This window comes from Sinohyriopsis cumingii, chromosome 7 (assembly GCF_028554795.1).
Source record: "Sinohyriopsis cumingii isolate HCF-2022 chromosome 7, ASM2855479v2, whole genome shotgun sequence".
Lineage (NCBI taxonomy): Eukaryota > Metazoa > Mollusca > Bivalvia > Unionida > Unionidae > Sinohyriopsis > Sinohyriopsis cumingii.
In genome coordinates this window covers 18,010,419-18,030,292 of record NC_142967.1, presented here as the reverse complement: position 1 = coordinate 18,030,292, position 19,874 = coordinate 18,010,419, and the positions used below count along the sequence as shown (strand labels likewise).

Here is a 19,874-nt window from a genome sequence, read left to right as displayed (position 1 = left end):
ATATCGCTATGATGTCTGCAGTGTGGCAGTTTATAGTGATGTCTAGCACCGGGGTAATCACGCCACAGACATGTAGCATGATGTCCCACCCAGTCACATTATACTGACACAAGGCTGACCAGTCCTAACACTAACCTCTTAATGCTGAGCACCAAGCAAGGCAGCTGGTAGTACCATTTTTATAAGTCTATGGTATCACTTGGCTGGGGTTCGACCCTGCAACCTCCCTTATCAGAGGCAGATTCTCTAACCACTTAAGCCTCTGGAGTGGTGAAAATTACACTTGCTTTCTATAGAAACTGCATTGCTTTCAATGGAAAATACACTGCTTTCTATGTAAATAAAATTGCTTTTAATGGAAATTGCACTGCTTTCCATAGAAATTACATTGCTTTCTATTGAAATTACACTCCTTTCTATGGAAACTGCATTGCTTTCTCTCAAAATTACACTGTTTTCTATGGAAACTGCAGTGCTTTCTATGGAAATTACACTGCTTTCTATGGAAACTGCATTGCTTTCTATGGAAATTACATTGTTTTCTATGGAAAAGAATTGCTTTCTATGAAAATTACACTGCTTTCTATGGAAACTGCATTGCTTTCTATGAAAATTACACTGCTTTCTATGTAGTTCCTGCCAAAACATCCACAATGATCAGTGTAAAAGGAAAAAGACAAATAAAACTGCTACAGCTTAATCAGCAACAAATTAAAACCATGTAAAGATATCCTGGTCCAGTACTGACAAAATTCGTACTTTTATCCAATTTTCATCCTATAATCATATGACAAGTGGACTTCTACTACAAAAATTATTGCTGATCAATGACCATAACCTATTTCTGAGGTGATAGTTTTATGTTATGTAACAACCTTGCTGAAGCAAAATAAAAAATAATATTGTTTTTAAAATTTTTAATATTTCATCAATATTTGAATAATCTGAAATTGAAAATATGCAAAAATAAAACTTTCAAATTTCTATTTTGAACATAATACAAATTTAGAAAATTTAACACTAACTTCTCACTAATTTCATCAACTTTGCCATCTTCTGGTTAGAGCGAGAAGTCATTTCATTTAAATATCAGAGTCCAACATGGAGACCAAATATTTAAGCCCAGCATGGAGCCCAATATTAAAGTCCAGCATGGAGCACTATTGTTGAAGCCCATCATGGCACCCAATATTAAAGTCCAGGCATGGACTATAATTTATTAAACTAGGTTACTTTGACTCTTCAGATTCCTTCCTATACTCATTATTATAATCTCTCACCAAAGTCAGTACAGCAGCAGGCATTGATTCCTTCCTATACTCATTATTATAATCTCTCACCAAAGTCAGTACAGCAGCAGGCATAGAATCCTTCCTATACTCATTATTATAATCTCTCACCAAAGTCAGTACAGCAGCAAGCATTGATTCCTTCCTATACCCATTATTATAATTTTTCTCCAATATCTGTACAACAGCAGGCATTGATTCCTTCCCATACCCATTATTATAATTTTTCTCCAATATCTGTACAGCATCAGGCATAGATTCCTTCCTCCACTCATTATAATAATTTCTCTCCAATATCTGTACAGCATCGGGCATAGATTCCTTCCTAAGCTCATTATAATAATTTCTCTCCAATATCTGTACAGCATCAGGCATAGATTCCTTCCTATACTCCTTATAGTGACCATGACCTTTGACTAAAAAAATCGATAAGGTTGTTCCTTATACCTAGTGGAAAACTTCTAAACGGTTTGGAAACTGTTGATGGCAGAGAACTCAAGTTATTGGCCAGAAACTAATTTTCTGGTTTGAACCACCTTGACTGTGACCATTCATTTTCTGACCCTGAAATAAAAATACTTCTTTCTTTCCCCAACTGCAAGCTATGTACTACTTTTGGTGGATGTATGTTTTGTAGAACCTAAGTTATCATGCAGAATATAAAAGAGTTAAAACAGACAGACAGACAGGGTCATATCATAATATGCTCTGCATAAATGGCAGATATATAAAGAGGTAGCATTGCATTACCTGGCTGTGAACTCTGAAACCCCTCTGTTAATAAGGCTATATTTTCAATGAAAAATCGCTGTTTGTACATCATCCTAACATTGGCTCCCAAAGGTTTGGTCATAACATCATCATATTCTGTTATGATTATCCCAAATCCACAAGCGGCTTCTTTACCAACATCTGCATCAGCTAGGAACTTTATCAGCTGCAAAAAATGTTATAAAACTGAATTCAGTAATCTCACATTTAAGGCTTAATAAAAGAAACAGTTTTTCATAATTATAAGAATGTCCACTTAAAAATGAAAAGAGCAACTGCTTTAGATAACAGGCAGTAACCTCAGGCTGTATTTTGATTAACTTTGGGTTAATAAGGTGCTGGTTTATTTAGGTGATTCTAAATTTTTGTTTTCACTATAAAACTGGGAGCATACAATGCCAAAATTTGAAATTTGGAATGTATCGGGCTTTTCTATGAAGAGAAAAAAATTCATTGGATTTAAAAGACAAAACTACCCAATTCTTTTTACATCGATTGCTACCATTATCTTTCACAAAAAGCTGATTGGCAGACACACTATCTGATGTTCATTCCTCATCTCTGATGACTCATCATTTGTGATGTCACACCATGAAATACTCCATTTCTGGCTTAATATCAGTGTATCAAAACACTATTTGAGATGTCATGTGCTCCTTTTCGGTCTTACTTTATCTATCCTATTTAATTATGCCATAATGTGTCCTGCTGGCTTAAAAGATAACTGTGTTTTTCACTTTCCAAATCTTCATGCTGGCAATAGTAGAAACTAAAGCCATGGATAGTGTTAATTTGACTGCATCGAAATAATGTGTGTATGTGTGTGTGTGTGATTAGGATTTTTAACATAGCTTTAATAATTTTTCAGTCATATCACTACGATGTCTGCAGTGTGGCAGTTTATAGTGTTGTCTAGCACTGGGGCATCATGCTGCAGACATGTAGCATGATGTTCCACCTAGTCACATTATCCTGACACCAGGCCGACCAGTCCTAACAGTAACTTCTTAATGCTGAGCACCTAGCGAGGCACCTGTTAGTACAATATTTGTAAGTCTTTGGTATGACTTGGCCGGAGTTCGAACCCACAACCTCCCACTTCCGAGGTGGACACTCTAACCATTAGGCCACCAAAGTGATCTCCAAGAAATGTATGCATATCCCTACAGGCCACCGGAGCAATCTCCAAGAAAAGTATGCATATCCCTACAATAGTAGAAACCAAAACCATGGATGGTGTACATTTGACTGCATCCAATGAAATGTATGCATATCCATAAAATTTCAATGCAGGCATATCTCTAAAATTATAATGTTTGCATATCCCTACAATTTCAATGTATGCATATCCCAACAATTATAATGTATGCATATCCCCACCATTTTAATGTATACAATGTATGCATATCCCTACAATAGTAGAAACTAAAGCCATGGATGGTGTTCATTTGACTGCATCCAAGGAAATGTATGCATATCTGTAAAATTTCAATGTATGCATATCATTACAATTATAAAATATGCATATCCCTACAATTTCAATGTATGCATATCCCTACACTTGTAATGTATACATATCCCTACAACAGTATAAATTAAAGCCATGGCTGGTGTTCATTTGACTGTATCCAAGGAAATGTATGCATATCCCTAAAATTTCATTGTATGCATATCCCTATACTTGTAATGTATACATATCCCTATAATAGTATAAATTAAAGCCATGGATGGTGTTCATTTGACTACATCCAAGACAATGTATGCATATCCCTACCATTTCATCATGGCTATGTGGAAAAACCTGAAGTGTTCTGCATATGTGTGTATATATATATATATATATATATATATATATATATATATATATATATATATATATATATACACACACACACATATACAGCTTGAAAATAATCTGTCAACAGCTCACGGACATGTCTTGCTGTCATATATGAATGCATGCTGTCATCTGAATCCTTATCATTCCAATTGCTGCATCTCACTGTCTGCATTTCACATATGATACAAACAAATCTTCAAAAGAACTTATTTTCTATCACACAGTGCATGTCAAAATGCAAACAGTATTGACTTGGTTCTTACAGTATATCAAAGACTACACATGTGTTCATAGATTTTTCATCAGCACATCAAAGACTACTCATGTGTTCATAGATTTTTAATCAGCACATCAACGACTACTGGTATGTTCACAAATTTTTAGCCAACAATACAAAGACTGATCTGCTACTCTTGTTCAACCAGACTTCTCATGTATCAACCAGACCTCTCATGTATCAACCAGACCACTCATGTATCAACAGACCTCTCATGTATCGACCAGACCTCTCATGTATCAACCAGACCACTCATGTATCAACCAGACCACTCATATATCAACAGATCTCTCATGTATCAACCAGACCATTCATGTATCAAGACCTCTCATGTATCAACCAGACCTCTCATGTATCAACCAGACCACTCATGTATCAACCAGACCACTCATGTATCAACCAGACCACTCATGTATCAACAGACCTCTCATGTATCAACCACACCACTCATGTATCAACCAAACCTCTCATGTATCAACCAGACCACTCATGCATTGACCAGACCTCTCACGTATCTTCATGAGATTTCTACCAAATGAAGAGCTGGTTAAAAATAAAAAGATGTCACCCTTATTACACCAGAATGAAGCTTGCATGACATTTTGAAAAGTAACTTGACTGGCTGATAAGATGAAGTAAAATATAACACATGACAATGATGATGAGATAATGTCATGACATTGACAGTTGACTTGCCAACTGAGACATATGACATGCATCAATGTCTGTTTAAAAAATGTTAAATGATATCATTTAAAGCTCATAATAACATTCAGGTTTGAATGTGCATTTTAGGGCTAACGAAAAATGCATATTTTAGTAAATTATGGTTCTCCAAGAAAACTTATTAACATAAGGAAAAACTACAATCCCCCTCAAACTGAGCCTTTCCCAAAAGGACTAAATAACATCTTTCCATTCATACAGAGATGCTGCCAGGATTTTACCTAAATGGGGCACATCCAACTTCTCACAAAAATAATGAGGGTAGTGGGTAGAAAAAAGGAGGGGAAGGAGGAAACAGCCATAGTAAAATATTTACCTAATGTTTCCATATCCATCTCATTTTTCTTCCTTCTCCACACTGTTAGAGCTCAATTGAAAATCTTTTAAAGATGTTGCCTCTAATTATATAAACATTAATGTGTGATTTGTTTCTGAGCTGGTTGTTATGTAAAATTTTCCACAGCTCATATGTATTGTCTTTTGGATACTTCCTCTCCAACATAAGATTTTTCACTAACATAAGTTTTGCCAAAGTTGAATTTCTTCAATCAGTGCTTTGTTAACTATTATGCTGTATTAGGGTTTGAGTCCATCAATGTCACAGTGTCCTTTTTAATACAGAGATAGTTTGATTAAATAAACATTTTTATTTATTCAATTTATATTAAACATCATAGGACAACATAATTTTGTAGCACAAGATTCCACTGTCCATATTGTTGTAAGATCATTAGGTTATGACATTGATGGCATTAACACAGTGGCTAACAAGTGGTAAAATTCAAGTTATGTGGATAATCTCATGATTCCATATATCAACCAAAACCCTTGACCAACAGCCCCATGCTCTAACAATTTAGAAGGATGTTACAATATCTGATGTTCACAAAATCATCCAAGTGCAAAGAAACTAACAAAAAGGAAAGACAATGGAATCACTCATTTGTTTGTGTCTGTCTCAAAATGAACAATCTTTAACCATTAGAGTTGGCAGTAAACATATAATACCAAGAACTGAAATCACACCTGCATGACCAATATGTAAAACTGGTCTGTGAGAGATCATGAGGGAAAAAGGAAGATGTCATTGATGAAGATCAATTCACATAAGCTGGTTCATGGTAAAGATATTGCAGCTCCTGTAGAAATATCTGAGAGACCAGATATAATTATCTGTAGAAATATCTGAGCGACCAGATCTAATTACCTGTAGAAATATCTGAGCGACCAGGTCTAATTATCTGTAGAATATCTGAGAGACCAGATCTAATTATCTGTAGAAATATCTGAGCAACCAGATCTAATTATCTGTAGAATATCTTAGCGACCAGATCTAATTATCTGTAGAAATATCTGAGCGACCAGATCTAATTATCGGTAGAATATCTGAGTGACCAGATCTAATCATCTGTAGAAATATCTGAGCGACCAGATTTAATTATCTGTAGAAATATCTGAGCGACCAGATCTAATTACCTGTAGAATATTTGAGCGACCAGATCTAATTATCTGTAGAATATCTGAGCGACCAGATCTAATTATCTGTAGAATATCTGAGTGACCAGATCTAATTATCTGTAGAAATATCTGAGTGACCAGATCTAATTATTGGTAGAATATCTGAGTGACCAGATCTAATTATCTGTAGAAATATCTGAGCGACCAGATCTAATTATCTGTAGAAATATCTGAGCGACCAGATCTAATTATCTGTAGAATATCTGAGAGACCAGATCTAATAATCTGTAGAAATATCTGAGCGACCAGATCTAATTATCTGTAGAATATCTGAGTGACCAGATCTAATTATCTGTAGAATATCTGAGCGACCAGATCTAATTATCTGTAGAAATATCTGAGCGACCAGATCTAATTATTGGTAGAAATATCTGAGCGACCAGATCTAATTATCTGTAGCTTTCTAAAAGGTGGACTAGTGTAATTCTGCAATTTGGGGATTCATTACTTGACAAAGGATTGTGTTTAATAAAATTGTGTACTTGGTTGACATGATGTTTATCCAGTGGTTTTATCCAAATATCAGTTATATGTATTGTTCAGTAAATAGTATATATACATAGCATTTAATGAGGACTTGTACTGCAAGCATAGTTCTATTATTTTTAGGCTCGTAGTTCCTTTAGATTATAAATGTGTGGTAAAATATGATGTGTTTTCAGTAAGATTTAAATGTTAACAAAAAGTTTACTATCTGTAATTAGAAGTATAACTGTTGACATTTATCTACCTGTAGTTAGAAGTATAACTGTTTACATTCTTCTAGTTGTAGTCTGATGAATAACTTGACATTTATCTACCTGTTGTAGTTAGAAGTATATTTATATCTATCTATATGTAATTAAAAGTATAATGTTTACATTTATCGACTTGTAGTTAGAAGTATAACTGTTGACATTTATCTACCTGTAGTTAGAAGTATAACTGTTAACATTCATTTAGTTGTAGTTTGACAAATAACTATTTAAATTTCTCTACTTGTAGTTAGAAGCATAACTGTTTACATTCATCAACCTGTAGTGTTAAAAACAAATTTACGTTGATTGTGTCATTACTCATTCATTCATTTTCAATAACACACAAATACTTTACACTTTATCTTTTTCGATCTATTCCTAACGATCTCATGCCACAACAGTTTATACCATGAGTGGAAACACAAAATCCATGAAAACTGGCACCTCACAACATCCATGAAAGTTGGCACCCCACAAAATCCATGAAAACTGGCACACCAAAAAATCCATGAAAACTGGACACCCCACAAAATCCATGAAAACTGGCACCCACAAAATCCATGAAAGTTGGCACCCCACAACATCCATGAAAGTTGGCACCCCACAAAATCCATGAAAACTGGCACCCCACCAAATCCATGAAAACTGGCACCCCACAAAATCCATGAAAGTTGGCACCCCACAAATTCCATGAAAGTTGGCACCCCACAAAATCCATGAAAATTGGCACCCCACAAAATCCATGAAAGTTGGCACCCCACAAAATCAATGAAAATTTGCACACCACAAAATCCATGAAAACTGGCACCCCACAAAATCCATGAAAGCTAGTACCACACAAAATCTATGAAAGTTGATACCTCTTAAAATCTAGGAAAATTGGTACAAACAAAATCCATGAAAACTGGCATTCCACAAAACAACAGTGAAACCACAGAAGCACAGCATACTATTTAACCTGATACAATAAAGTGACTGATTTTCAAAGATGTAATATTTTGTGACATGTGACCTGCAAAAATAGAGTGGTTATAAATTCTGGTGATTACTGTTTTAGCTACTGCAGATACAGTGTGGTTTTATTTTTGTTAGGACAACCAGATGTGTTCCCTCCCCTCAACCCCCCCAAATTGTCTTGTAGTATATGCTTAATAGATTTCAACTACACATCAACAAAACATCCAATGAGGTCAGGTCAACCAAGCCTACACATAAAAAATACATTCAATGTGGACAGGTCAAACTAGCCTACATATCAGCAAAACATCCAGTGAACCTAGCCTACACATAAAAAGTAGGTCAAACTTGCTTATAATACCATTCAGTGTGGGAAAGAAATTAAGAACAAATCATGCAACTGGATTTCATTGACATCTCATTTTGAAGAAATTTATAATAAAACTGTGTCAAGATAATTTGAGATCATGATGGCAGGGATTCCAAATAAGAAATGGATGCTAGAACTGTGTCAAGTGAATCTGAGATCATGCTGGCAGGGATTCCAAATAAGAAATGGATGCTAGAACTGTGTCAAGTGAATCTGAGATCATGATGGCAGGGATTCCAAATAAGAAATGGATGCTAGAACTGTGTCAAGTGAATCTGAGATCATGATGGCAGGGATTCCAAATAAGAAATGGATGCTAGAACTGTGTCAAAGTGAATCTGAGAGCATGCTGGCAGGGATTCCAAATAAGAAATGGATGCTAGAACTGTGTCAAGTGAATCTGAGATCATGATGGCAGGGATTCCAAATAAGAAATGGATGCTAGAACTGTGTCAAGTGAATCTGAGATCATGATGGCAGGGATTCCAAATAAGAAATGGATGCTAGAACTGTGTCAAGTGAATCTGAGATCATGATGGCAGGGATTCCAAATAAGAAATGGATGCTAGAACTGTGTCAAAGTGAATCTGAGATCATGATGGCAGGGATTCCAAATAAGAAATGGATGCTAGAACTGTGTCAAGTCAATCTGAGATCATGATGGCAGGGATTCCAAATAAGAAATGGATGCTAGAACTGTGTCAAGTGAATCTGAGAGCATGCTGGCAGGGATTCCAAATAAGAAATGGATGCTAGAACTGTGTCAAGTGAATCTGAGATCATGATGGCAGGGATTCCAAATAAGAAATGGATGCTAGAACTGTGTCAAGTGAATCTGAGAGCATGATGGCAGGGATTCCAAATAAGAAATGGATGTCACAACTGTGTCAAGTGAATTTGAAATCATGCTGGCTGGGATTCCAAATAAGAAATGGATGCTAGAACTGTGTCAAAGTGAATCTGAGAGCATGCTGGCAGGGATTCCAAATAAGAAATGGATGCTAGAACTGTGTCAAGTGAATCTGAGATCATGATGGCAGGGATTCCAAATAAGAAATGGATGCTAGAACTGTGTCAAAGTGAATCTGAGATCATGCTGGCAGGGATTCCAAATAAGAAATGGATGCTAGAACTGTGTCAAGTGAATCTGAGATCATGATGGCAGGGATTCCAAATAAGAAATGGATGCTAGAACTGTGTCAAAGTGAATCTGAGAGCATGATGGCAGGGATTCCAAATAAGAAATGGATGTCACAACTGTGTCAAGTGAATTTGAAATCATGCTGGCTGGGATTCCAAATAAGAAATGGATGATGCAACCATGTCAAGTGAATCTGAGATCATGCTGGCTGGGCTTCAAAACATGAAATAAAGCTGTGTCAAGGTAACCTTTTCTTTGGAATGGTGATTTTGTACTACTGAACATATATCTTCTGCATATAAGACAATAATTCTTCTTGTGATACCAAGACAATAAGGACAGGATTTCTCAACAATGGCGTTGATGTTTAAGACAGGTTTAAATGCACTGAATATAACATATAAAACATATACCTTCTCTGTGAACTCCCTGCCTGATTTGTGACCCCTAGTGATGAGAGCTTTGGTAATCCAACTGTGGCAGACGACTCCTAAATGACACCTCTCTAGACCGCCATCTTTATTCAGTAGGTCTTGAAGATTGTTTAATGTCTTTTGCAAAACTTCTTCTGAAAATGAGAATATTTTGTAAATGGTAAATAATAGTAATTATATTTGTACAAAGAGCTGTAATATAAACAGCAGAACAAGTATAAAATTCGTGGACTTTTAAGTGAATTAATACAATCTGAATCATATACATTTAAACTTAACTAGCATTTCTGTTGCCAGCATCCTCTGCTGACTGGGTGGCATATTTTGGTTCCAATGTTCTAATACTAGTCAAACCTATGTATACTGGCCACATTTATTAAATGGCCACATTTTTTATCCTTCCAACATCTTTTTTCTACAGTAATTTGCATTGTATATTAAAAGTCCTGTGAAAATTCATGAATCTTGGTTTTGGAGGACCAATTAAATAACACATGGTACTATGGAAGGGGAGTTTTTTTAATTTGTTTGCATGAAATATTGTTCATGATGAATGTATAAGATTGTAGGTTATATAGCTAAATTTCAAATTATTGTACCATGCAATCGGGTTTTATTTATGTAATATGATGCATTATCGCTTGATCTGACTTTCATAAACTTTAAGACAAAATTTGAAGACAGAATTTTAATGTTGACACAACCGCTGTAGTTGCTTCTAATGAGATACATATATCTCTCTCCTAATGCAAGTGAGACAAAAAATTACTTGCATGAAGATTTATTATACAACAAATTTTATTTCGTTCAACCACAAGCAATTACAAATGTAGTCCTACTCATTTATCTCAACATCCTCAGGCCTAAGGTAATATTGTCAACAAAAGATGATATCAATGTATCGAACCCACGACCTCCCGCATCTGGGGCGGACGCTCTAACCACTAGGCCACCGGAGTGGTATATGTATTTATTAAATCTCAAAGTCAATATAAGCAATGTCAATCTAAGTGAGTAGGACTGTAACATGAAAAATTATGGAAAAAAATGATTAGTTGTATGGTGTGATCTCGAAGACTCAAAAGCTTTAACTTCCTGAAATAATATGGTAGGGTTAAAATTTTATTCTTAAATGCAACAATACAAGTTTAGTTTTTACAAAATTCATGATTTTATCTTCCTCCATTTTTGTGTTCCAAATCTGATGATGGGCAATACTTACATAAAAAAATAATCCTTTAATAGCAAACTTTCTGAAAGAGTCTTTATATGTTCAACAACAGTAATGTAAACAGGTACATGAGCCTCTCCTGTCAGTTATTTTGTGTAAACCATATAATTTCTTTCAATCTCGGTGACCAATAGTTTGGACCTACCAACTCCCAAACTGATGGATGCCTTTCTTCTCTCAAATGTAAACCATCTTAAAAGTTTAGACAAGGTATGCAGTACTGAACTAAAATAATTTTATGGAAATCATTTTTCCTTCTTTCAGTCCCTGTAACCCTGAACACTGGACTCCAAATGAATAGGTGTCTTCTTTACCTCAAATGCAAGCCATCAAAAAACTCTGGTCAAACCAGGTGATAAAATGCATGCTATCTACAATGTCTGGTCAAAACCAGGTGATAAAACTCAAATGCATGCCATCTACAAAGTCTGGTCAAATCAGGTGATAAAGAATTCAGATGCATGCCATATACAATGTCTGGTCAAACCAGGTGATAAAAAGAGCTCAAATGCATGCTATCTACAATGTCTGGTCAAACCAGGTGATAAAGAGCTCAAATGCATGCCATCTACAAAGTCTTTTTAAACCAGGTGATAAAGAACTCAAATGCATGCTATCTACAATGTCTGGTCAAAACCAGGTGATAAAACTCAAATGCATGCCATCTACAATGTCTGGTCAAACCAGGTGATAAAGAACTCAAATGCATGCTATCTACAATGTCTGGTCAAACCAGGTGATAAAGAGCTCAAATGCATGCCATCTACAAAGTCTTTTTAAACCAGGTGATAAAGAACTCAAATGCATTATATCTACAATGTCTGGTCAAACCAGGTGAGAAAGAACTCAAATGCATGCCATCAACAAAGTCTGGTCAAACCAGGTGATAAAGAACTCAAATGCATGCCATCAACAAAGTCTGGTCAAACCAGGTGATAAAGAGCTCAAATGCAAGCCATCAACAAAGTCTGATCAAACCACATGATAAAGAACTCAAATGCAAGCCATATTAATGTTAGCAAAAAAAGCCACTATGTCTCAAATCCAATGGTCCGGAAAGACAAAAATTTCATCTCTCCCATCTAGGTATCAAAAAGATAAAAGGAAGGAACTCCTACCCATTATTTTCCTTACCTCTGCCAGGTATCAATCAATCAACTGGGTCTTTAATAATTTCAGTTAATTTCATATCAATTAAGGATGCTCATATTTGCGGGGGAAGAGTGGGAGGGCTTAATTTTAAATTACAAAATAATTTACCTTTTTCTGTCAAATAAGCCAGATTTGGAGGCAGGTAGTGTAAATGATACAAATACATGCAAACACATTCTCCCAAAACATCAATGTTAAGAGAATGGGTAAAAGGAGGAGGAAGTACATAAACATCCAACCTCTACCATCATCTATTGAAAGAAGATTGGCTGGCATCTCCTCTTCCGTCCTGATGCTGATTAGCACATCGTGGAATGCCTCCAGAGTCTGTTCACTGAGAACCTTGTACACCTCCGCTGGAATACGAACCTTTCCAGGTGCCCTGCCACAGTTCATTTGTTTAATGACCTTCCTCAACTCCTCTACTACTGGCAGAACATCCAGTTGGTCGTGCGATGGCTGTTGGTGTATTTGGTCAAGAACAGATTGGCTGACCGATGAGGGCAGGTTTAGGAGCTGGCTAAAGTGTTCTTTCCATCTATCCTTCATGTCATCCTTGTCCTTTATTAGTGTACTGCCATCTGCAGCAAGCAAGGCAGCAGAGCCAGACTCTGAAGGCCGAAGATTGACTTGATGGTGCTGTAGAACTCTTTGAAGTTGTTAGTGATGGCATAGCATTGCACTTCATCAGCTTCCCTTTCCCACCACTGGTCATGCATCTTGCGGATTTCTCTCTGAGCCTCAGCATGATAGGATTTGATGCGATCTTTTTGGGGATGGAGTTTGTGTCATTCTGCCACTCCATGAATACTTTGTTCCTTCTGGCAAGCAGATCTTCAATGGCACCATTGTTTTTGTCAAACCAGTCTTGATTGGTTTGCTTCTTGGGGCCCAGAGTCGCCATATCTGTTTCTCTTATGTCCCTGAACTTGTTCTATTTCTCGGAGACATTTCCACATATAGGTCCATTGGTTGACAGCTTGTCATCTAGGCTCTTCTGGAACTTGAGCTGGGTGGAAGGCTGCTGGAATTTGACAATGTTGAAGGCTGTGTGCAACGGCTTAGGATGCCTTGGGTGATGTGGAGCAATGCGCAGCTTTATGGTAGTTCGGATTAGTCTGTGGGCTGTCCAACATTCCGCTCACTGCATGGCCTTGGTGATGAGTACATCTTGTACATCATGCTGGTGGACTATTACATAGTCGATTAAGTGCCATTGGCAAGGTCTGGGGTGCATCCAGTGTTCTTGTGTTTGTTTGCCATTTTGACTTTGTGATTAAGAGGTCAAATTCTGTGCATTGCTGAGTAGGAGCAGGCCTTTGTTGTTCACTGTGCTTGCCAAGCACAACATTCCATCAACCATGATCCCAGCCAACACAGGCATTGAAGTCCCCCAGAAGTATGATCTTGTTGTCAGCTGGAACTGAAAACAGTACAGAACTGCTTCACGGTTTCCGCTGGGCTCATGTGGGTAGGGGCGTAGGCGCTGATGATAGTTGTGTGGCATTTGTGGCTGATGGGTAGTCGCAATTTCATTAGCCTCTCATTGATACCAACAGGCAGGTCTGGAAGCTGCTTCAAAAGACCTGATTTGATAGCCAGGTCAACTCCGTGGATCCTGTCTTTATTCTGGGCTTTTCCTTTCCAGAAGAAGGTATAGCCGCTTTCTAGCTCTGTCAGAGAACACTCCTCTGCGAACCTGGTTTCACTCAAGGCTGCATGTCAATACTGTAGTGTGAAAGCTCCTTAGCAACTAGGATTGTTGTCCTGTAAGGTCTTGCTAAGTTCTCTTTGTCCATGAGAGTATGGATGTTCCATGCTCCAATAATAAGTTTATATATATACACAACACATAGCAAAGACACAAATTACACGTGAAATCAAAGAAACAATACTGCATAAAGATAAATAAATATTATACATCCCTGGTAGTTCTACCAAAAACTCATTTCAATGAAAGGTTTGTCAAACCAGAAGAGATTTTTCATCCAATATGTAACAGAATATACTTACATGCTAGTATATTTAAGGTCAATAATAAATAGTACATACCATTATTAAGCTTGTTAACCAGGCCAGCCAAAAGTTTGTAAAGAGCAGTGTGAGGATACCTTGATGAACACCAAGACTTGACCAGCTGAGTCAGAATATGTAAAATTTCTCCCTCTCGTGGAATGCAAACCTGGAAATAAAGTACACTGGAATCTCTTTACAATGCTCAAACATAATTTAATTTTTTTTTTTTTTTACACAACTGCTATTCTAATTCAGGTAAAAAGAAATATAAAAGAATGATGTTTAAAAATTTGAAATTTCTGTACATTTATGATGCAATCAACATGATGCCAACTAAAAATTGCTGAACAGAACAGCGTGTTTAATTAGAACATAATCATAACAAAGTCAAACAGTGATGAGAGGGCAAAATTTCAGTAAAATATGTTTATCATTGAATACTTACCTGATCATTTACATTAAGCCTTACTACCTTCTGAATCCAGCCCTTTCAAAGACAAAAAATCATCTTTCCTGTTTATATTATACAAAGGGCAACAACTCTTGGCCATTACCTCCACTTACTGCAGACAGGTGTGCTAGTCTTAAGCTTAGCAGAACATTGTTAAATTGGATGCTTACACTGCGGAAGTGGGATAGTGATGTAGTTGGATAAGTATTCTAGAAGAAACAATTTACTGAAAAATTTGCTTTTTCATTCAAACACTGATCACATTAACATTAGCAGAATAGGTAATACATGGGGGCAATGTTGAGCATCCAACCTATACCTCAGTCAGGTAACCTCAAATGGAAGAAGACTGAATTCCACATATGAAGGTTAACTAACCTAACTTGCAAGCAGCACAACTCCGGATGAGATGGTTTATGTTTAGAAAGAATAACAAGATCTTTTTACCATATACAATTTCCAGGGGAAGCTAGAAAAGCTGCACTGGTTGCCTGTACATAAGTTGTGCTGATGTCAACTGGATCTGGCAGCAGCTTTTATGACTGTGACTGGCCTACCAAATTCAGAGTGTGTCATTGTGGATCCAAGTCTTGTAGGTAAAAACTCAAGAAGTAAAGTTACTACTGCCTTATTTGAAGGTACTTTTCTACCATTTGCCTAACATTATATGACCTTGTTCTGAAGATGGTCATTTAAAAACAAAAGGCTTTTATGATAGCTTTCATCTTGAAGAGATTGACATGGAGATCCATGTCCTCTAGAGCCTACTTGCTGAAGATGGTGTTCAAAGCCTGGTAACTGGTCACAGTTGATGATGGTATTTAAAGCCTGGTAACTTGTTGTAGGTGATGATGGTGTTCAATGCCTGGTAGCAGGTCGTAGTTGATGGTGATGTTTAATGCCTGGTAGCAGGTCGTAGTGGATGGTGTTCAAAGCCTGGTAACTGGTTGTAGTTGATGATGGTGTTCCAAGTCTGGTCACAGGTCGTAGTGGATGATGGTGTTCAAAGCCGGGTAACTGGTTGTAGTGGACGATGGTGTTCAAAACCAGGTAAAAGGTCGGCTCCCCAACCAATTTTGTTTGCATCTGTACACACTGTTGCATCCAGCTGCAGCTGTTCAAGAGGTATTCATGCCATGAATCAACCATGGTTGCACCACTGGTCCAGGAATAATACATTCTCATTCGTTATCCTGATTTTGTAATCAAGCGATAATGACAAGGGGCACCACTGAGACAGCAAGTCCATCTGCAATGGGTATAAGTAGAGATGACTCTGTGGGACAAGATCTGCATACTGCATATAACAATATGAGGAGCTGCAGAAACTCCCTGGATGTTATCCATTTCTTGTTGGAAATGGACACAGCAAGATCAATGATTCTGACCACCAGAAGGTGGGGATGATGTACCAAGTTCAGGTGTGTGAGAAATTCCATAACCAGATTGATAAACTGTTGGAATGGACAAAGATCAGACTTTTCCAAATTGATTAAAAAACCTGGATAATGTATATGGGAAATGAGATTGTTCTTTCTTTGACTAGAATTGAATTTACCACATTTTTCTGGAGGATGTTGTCTAAATATGGTAATGTGGAAGCAGATGAAGTCATATCGAACTGGGAGATCATACAATTTAGTAGTTTTGTAACAGCCCAGGCAACTGTCTCTAAGCCAAAAAGGAGAATGCGGAATTGATAACATGTTTTTTGTATGCAAACTGCAGGAATGTCCCCGGAAGTCATCTTCTGCACACCATTTCCTGAATCCAGTACGTCAGCTGTGATTCAAGCAGTAACTTGGCAGGCTGTAACACTGTCACCTCCATAGCAGTCCACCTTTCATCCCTCAGTTAACCTGATGTGATGGTCACTAAAGGTTAAGTCTGAGAATACATGGTAGAGAGGGGTCATTGTTGTATCCCTACTAAGAAGATGGGGTGAATTTGGCTGCTGGCCTATGGCATGTGGGTTTTGAGGAGGGCCAGTCAGTACTGAAAGTCACAGGGCTAGCTAATGTTTTTCAAAATTGTTAGTAAAATAAATTCTATTAAATCCTGAAGTTTGACAAAAAATGTTGATGCTAAGTATGTTCCATTGTTTTGCATAACATGTTTTCATGTTTCTTAATTTACACATTAATTATTTTTATTTGATTGGGCAAGCCAGCTGATTGTCTGCAGAGTCAGTTGATTTCCAGAAGAGCTGGTCCTGCTAGCCTATGGAACAATCTGTGTTAAGTTTAGAAAGTTACTGATACAATCTTGGCATTTAACGCAAGGACATCACTATCTGTAAACTTTGTTTTTGCACGCCTCTCTCTGCTCTACCAATTATAGTACAAAACAGTAAAACTTGACACTTTGACTCTGTACTGTTATGTATATTTAATTTTGCATTGTTTGCTAGTTATTTTTTTAAATTTAAAAAAAAAAAATTCATTCTATGCTATTGTAATGTAACATTATATGTTTGACTTGACTTTGTCCTGAATCAAGTTTCATTTTCTACTTGACCTGACTTATTGGTTTTATTTGAATCTGTAGACTAATACAAAGCTAAAACATGTTCTAGGAGTGTGTGTTTAATATTAGGATCATTATTAACGTAAGTAAACATATTTATTTGGGTCTTGGTCTAGGTTATTGGAATTTCCCTATACATATACCTGGCCACTTCCTATATTATAATTTTGGTAACAGACCTTCTAATTATTGTTGTTGTTGTTGCTGTTCTAGGGTATAACGCCATTTTTCAGCACAAGATAGGCTATACATGGCGGCCAGTATAACTGGTGGAGGAAGAACCCTGGAAAACCCAGGGAAGAACCACCGACCCATGAGAAGCTACTGGTAGGTTTTCCCATGTACCCATGCTAGCCAAGCCTTGGACTCGAACCCACACAGACAGAGGTGAGATGGCAGTGATCCAGAACGGTGAGCGCTTTAGACCACTCAGCCACTCGGGGCCCCCCTGTGGAAAGGGCAGAGTGGTGGTGATTTATCATTTTTCTATACGAGGAGGCTGTTTGAAGGAGAAACATTGGAGCAAACAATAGGATCCCCTCTGTATTTTATCCAATTTGGTTTGTGAGAACTGTGGCTTTTTACAGGAGCTTTGACAGGATGGTTTTTCAGAGGTTTGTTGTCCTGTGTGGCCCTTGCATCTTTTTGTTGATTTCTTGGAATATTCCTGTATCAATGCTGTGGTGGTTGTGGGGGAGGGAAACTGATCTCCTTGTTGGCTTGTTATGGAACTGGCCAAAGTGTCTTGAGTGGCACTGTTCAGCACTCGACCATTATTGACCAACTTCCATGCATGCCCTGAGGTATTCAGAGTGGAAGAAGATAAGCTTTGTTCCGCCTGTTGGAAAAGAGCCATAGAGACGAAGTCCAACAGAGAATCCAGAGCTATGATATTGCATACTAACTGCTTTGTGTTATCAAAGACCATAAAGAGCATGGCTTTGTCATCTTCAAAGTGGCAATATCACAGTCGATGGCTGTGGTTTCCAAATGGAACACTGGTATATGCCAAAGTAGAACTGCCAATGAAAATTTGATGGGAGTCATTTTGTTAGATGAAAAGTTGGTTGATGCTTGGATCTTGTAACTGATGGTGAAAGCAGTTCAAAATGCAGACCATGGAAGCAATCTGATGCTGGATTCAAAATGTCTGTAACTCTCCCTAGACTATGGAAGCAATCTGAAGCTGGATTCAAAATGTCTGTAACTCTCCCTAGACCGTGGAAGCAATCTGAAGCTGGATTCAAAATGTCTGTAACTCTCCCTAGACCGTGGAAGCAATCTGAAGCTGGATTCAAAATGTCTGTAACTCTCCCCAGACTGTGAAAGCAATATGAAGCTGGATTCTTCCTTTTCATCATAATATCAACAGATGCTAGAGTTCTGGTCCAGGTAGTTCAAGGAGGAGGAAGAGGGAAGAATTCTGGGGGTAAAAGGCAGAAAATGTCCTCAATGGAGGTTCAGAAGTCTGAATCTTCCAGTGACATCACTTGAGAACAAGCATCTTCTTTGCCTGCACAAAACATACAGGTATAATATAATTGACACTACCACCTGTAGGAAGGAGAAATTATAAACCCTTGGACTGCACCTATCTTTGTTTTGAACACAGGGTGGGTGCAGAGATATACCATATGAATGTTACATGAAAAATAGCGATAGCTGATGATCTTAATTACAATACTACCTGTAGCAAGGGTCAAGAATTGCCTGAACAGGTAAAATGATTGAAGCATTGTGTCCAGACACTAAGAATGCCTTGGTAAAGAAAAGTCACCTGAATGTACCAGTAATGATGGAATTATATATATCTATATATAAAGAGTTTCTTAAAGGCATAAGGACTCGTGTGCATAGAAAAATATTTGTAGCCTCAACTTGTCTTGTTAAACAAGACTACCTATGCAAGTGACCAAGTGTTATTAAATATGACAAGATGTCAAAGTGTTATCAAATTGAAAAGACAGAACTTTGTTGTCATTAGAAAAAGAGAAAAGTTGGTGGAAATTGAGCAGAGTATACTTTCTTTTAAGGTAAATGGACTCTTAAAACGTATAGTGGTCTGTTTCCAAAGTTGAAACTGTCATTGGGGCAGTCTCTCGTGGTGAGAGCATGCTTCTTCACATACCATGGGGAGATCACTCTGCCCTACCACCACCTAGGTAGGCAGACAACTTTTTGCTTCCCTTAGCTAAAAGTATTATCTGGGAGGGCTGGATTTGTGAAGTAGTAGTAGTAGTTTTCCTAAGGTATTATGATTGGGTAACATATCTAAAGAAGAAAAATGACAATGTTTAATCTTTCCAAGAAGTCTTCATCTTGGAGACAGCAGTGTTTAATTCCTAATACTAATGTGATAAGCTAATATATTCAAGTGAAATAATTGTTTATTGGATTTGTGTAACCACAAAACCCATGAAAATCGCTACCTGTCAAAA

General features: G+C 37.3%; 1 protein-coding gene across 1 annotated transcript in view; it reads right to left on the bottom strand.

Moving 5' to 3' along the window:
- LOC149794792 (MMS19 nucleotide excision repair protein homolog) overlaps nucleotides 1-19,874 on the bottom strand; it is a 128,110-nt gene that overhangs the window by 12,000 nt on the left and 96,236 nt on the right. Inside the window, exons 20-22 of the mRNA XM_089964444.1 lie at nucleotides 14,496-14,625; nucleotides 10,040-10,194; nucleotides 2,040-2,226 (exon numbers count right to left, since the gene is read on the bottom strand). Of these exons, the coding sequence (XP_089820570.1) occupies nucleotides 2,040-2,226; nucleotides 10,040-10,194; nucleotides 14,496-14,625 (472 nt within the window). The remainder of the gene's footprint in view (nucleotides 1-2,039; nucleotides 2,227-10,039; nucleotides 10,195-14,495; nucleotides 14,626-19,874) is intronic.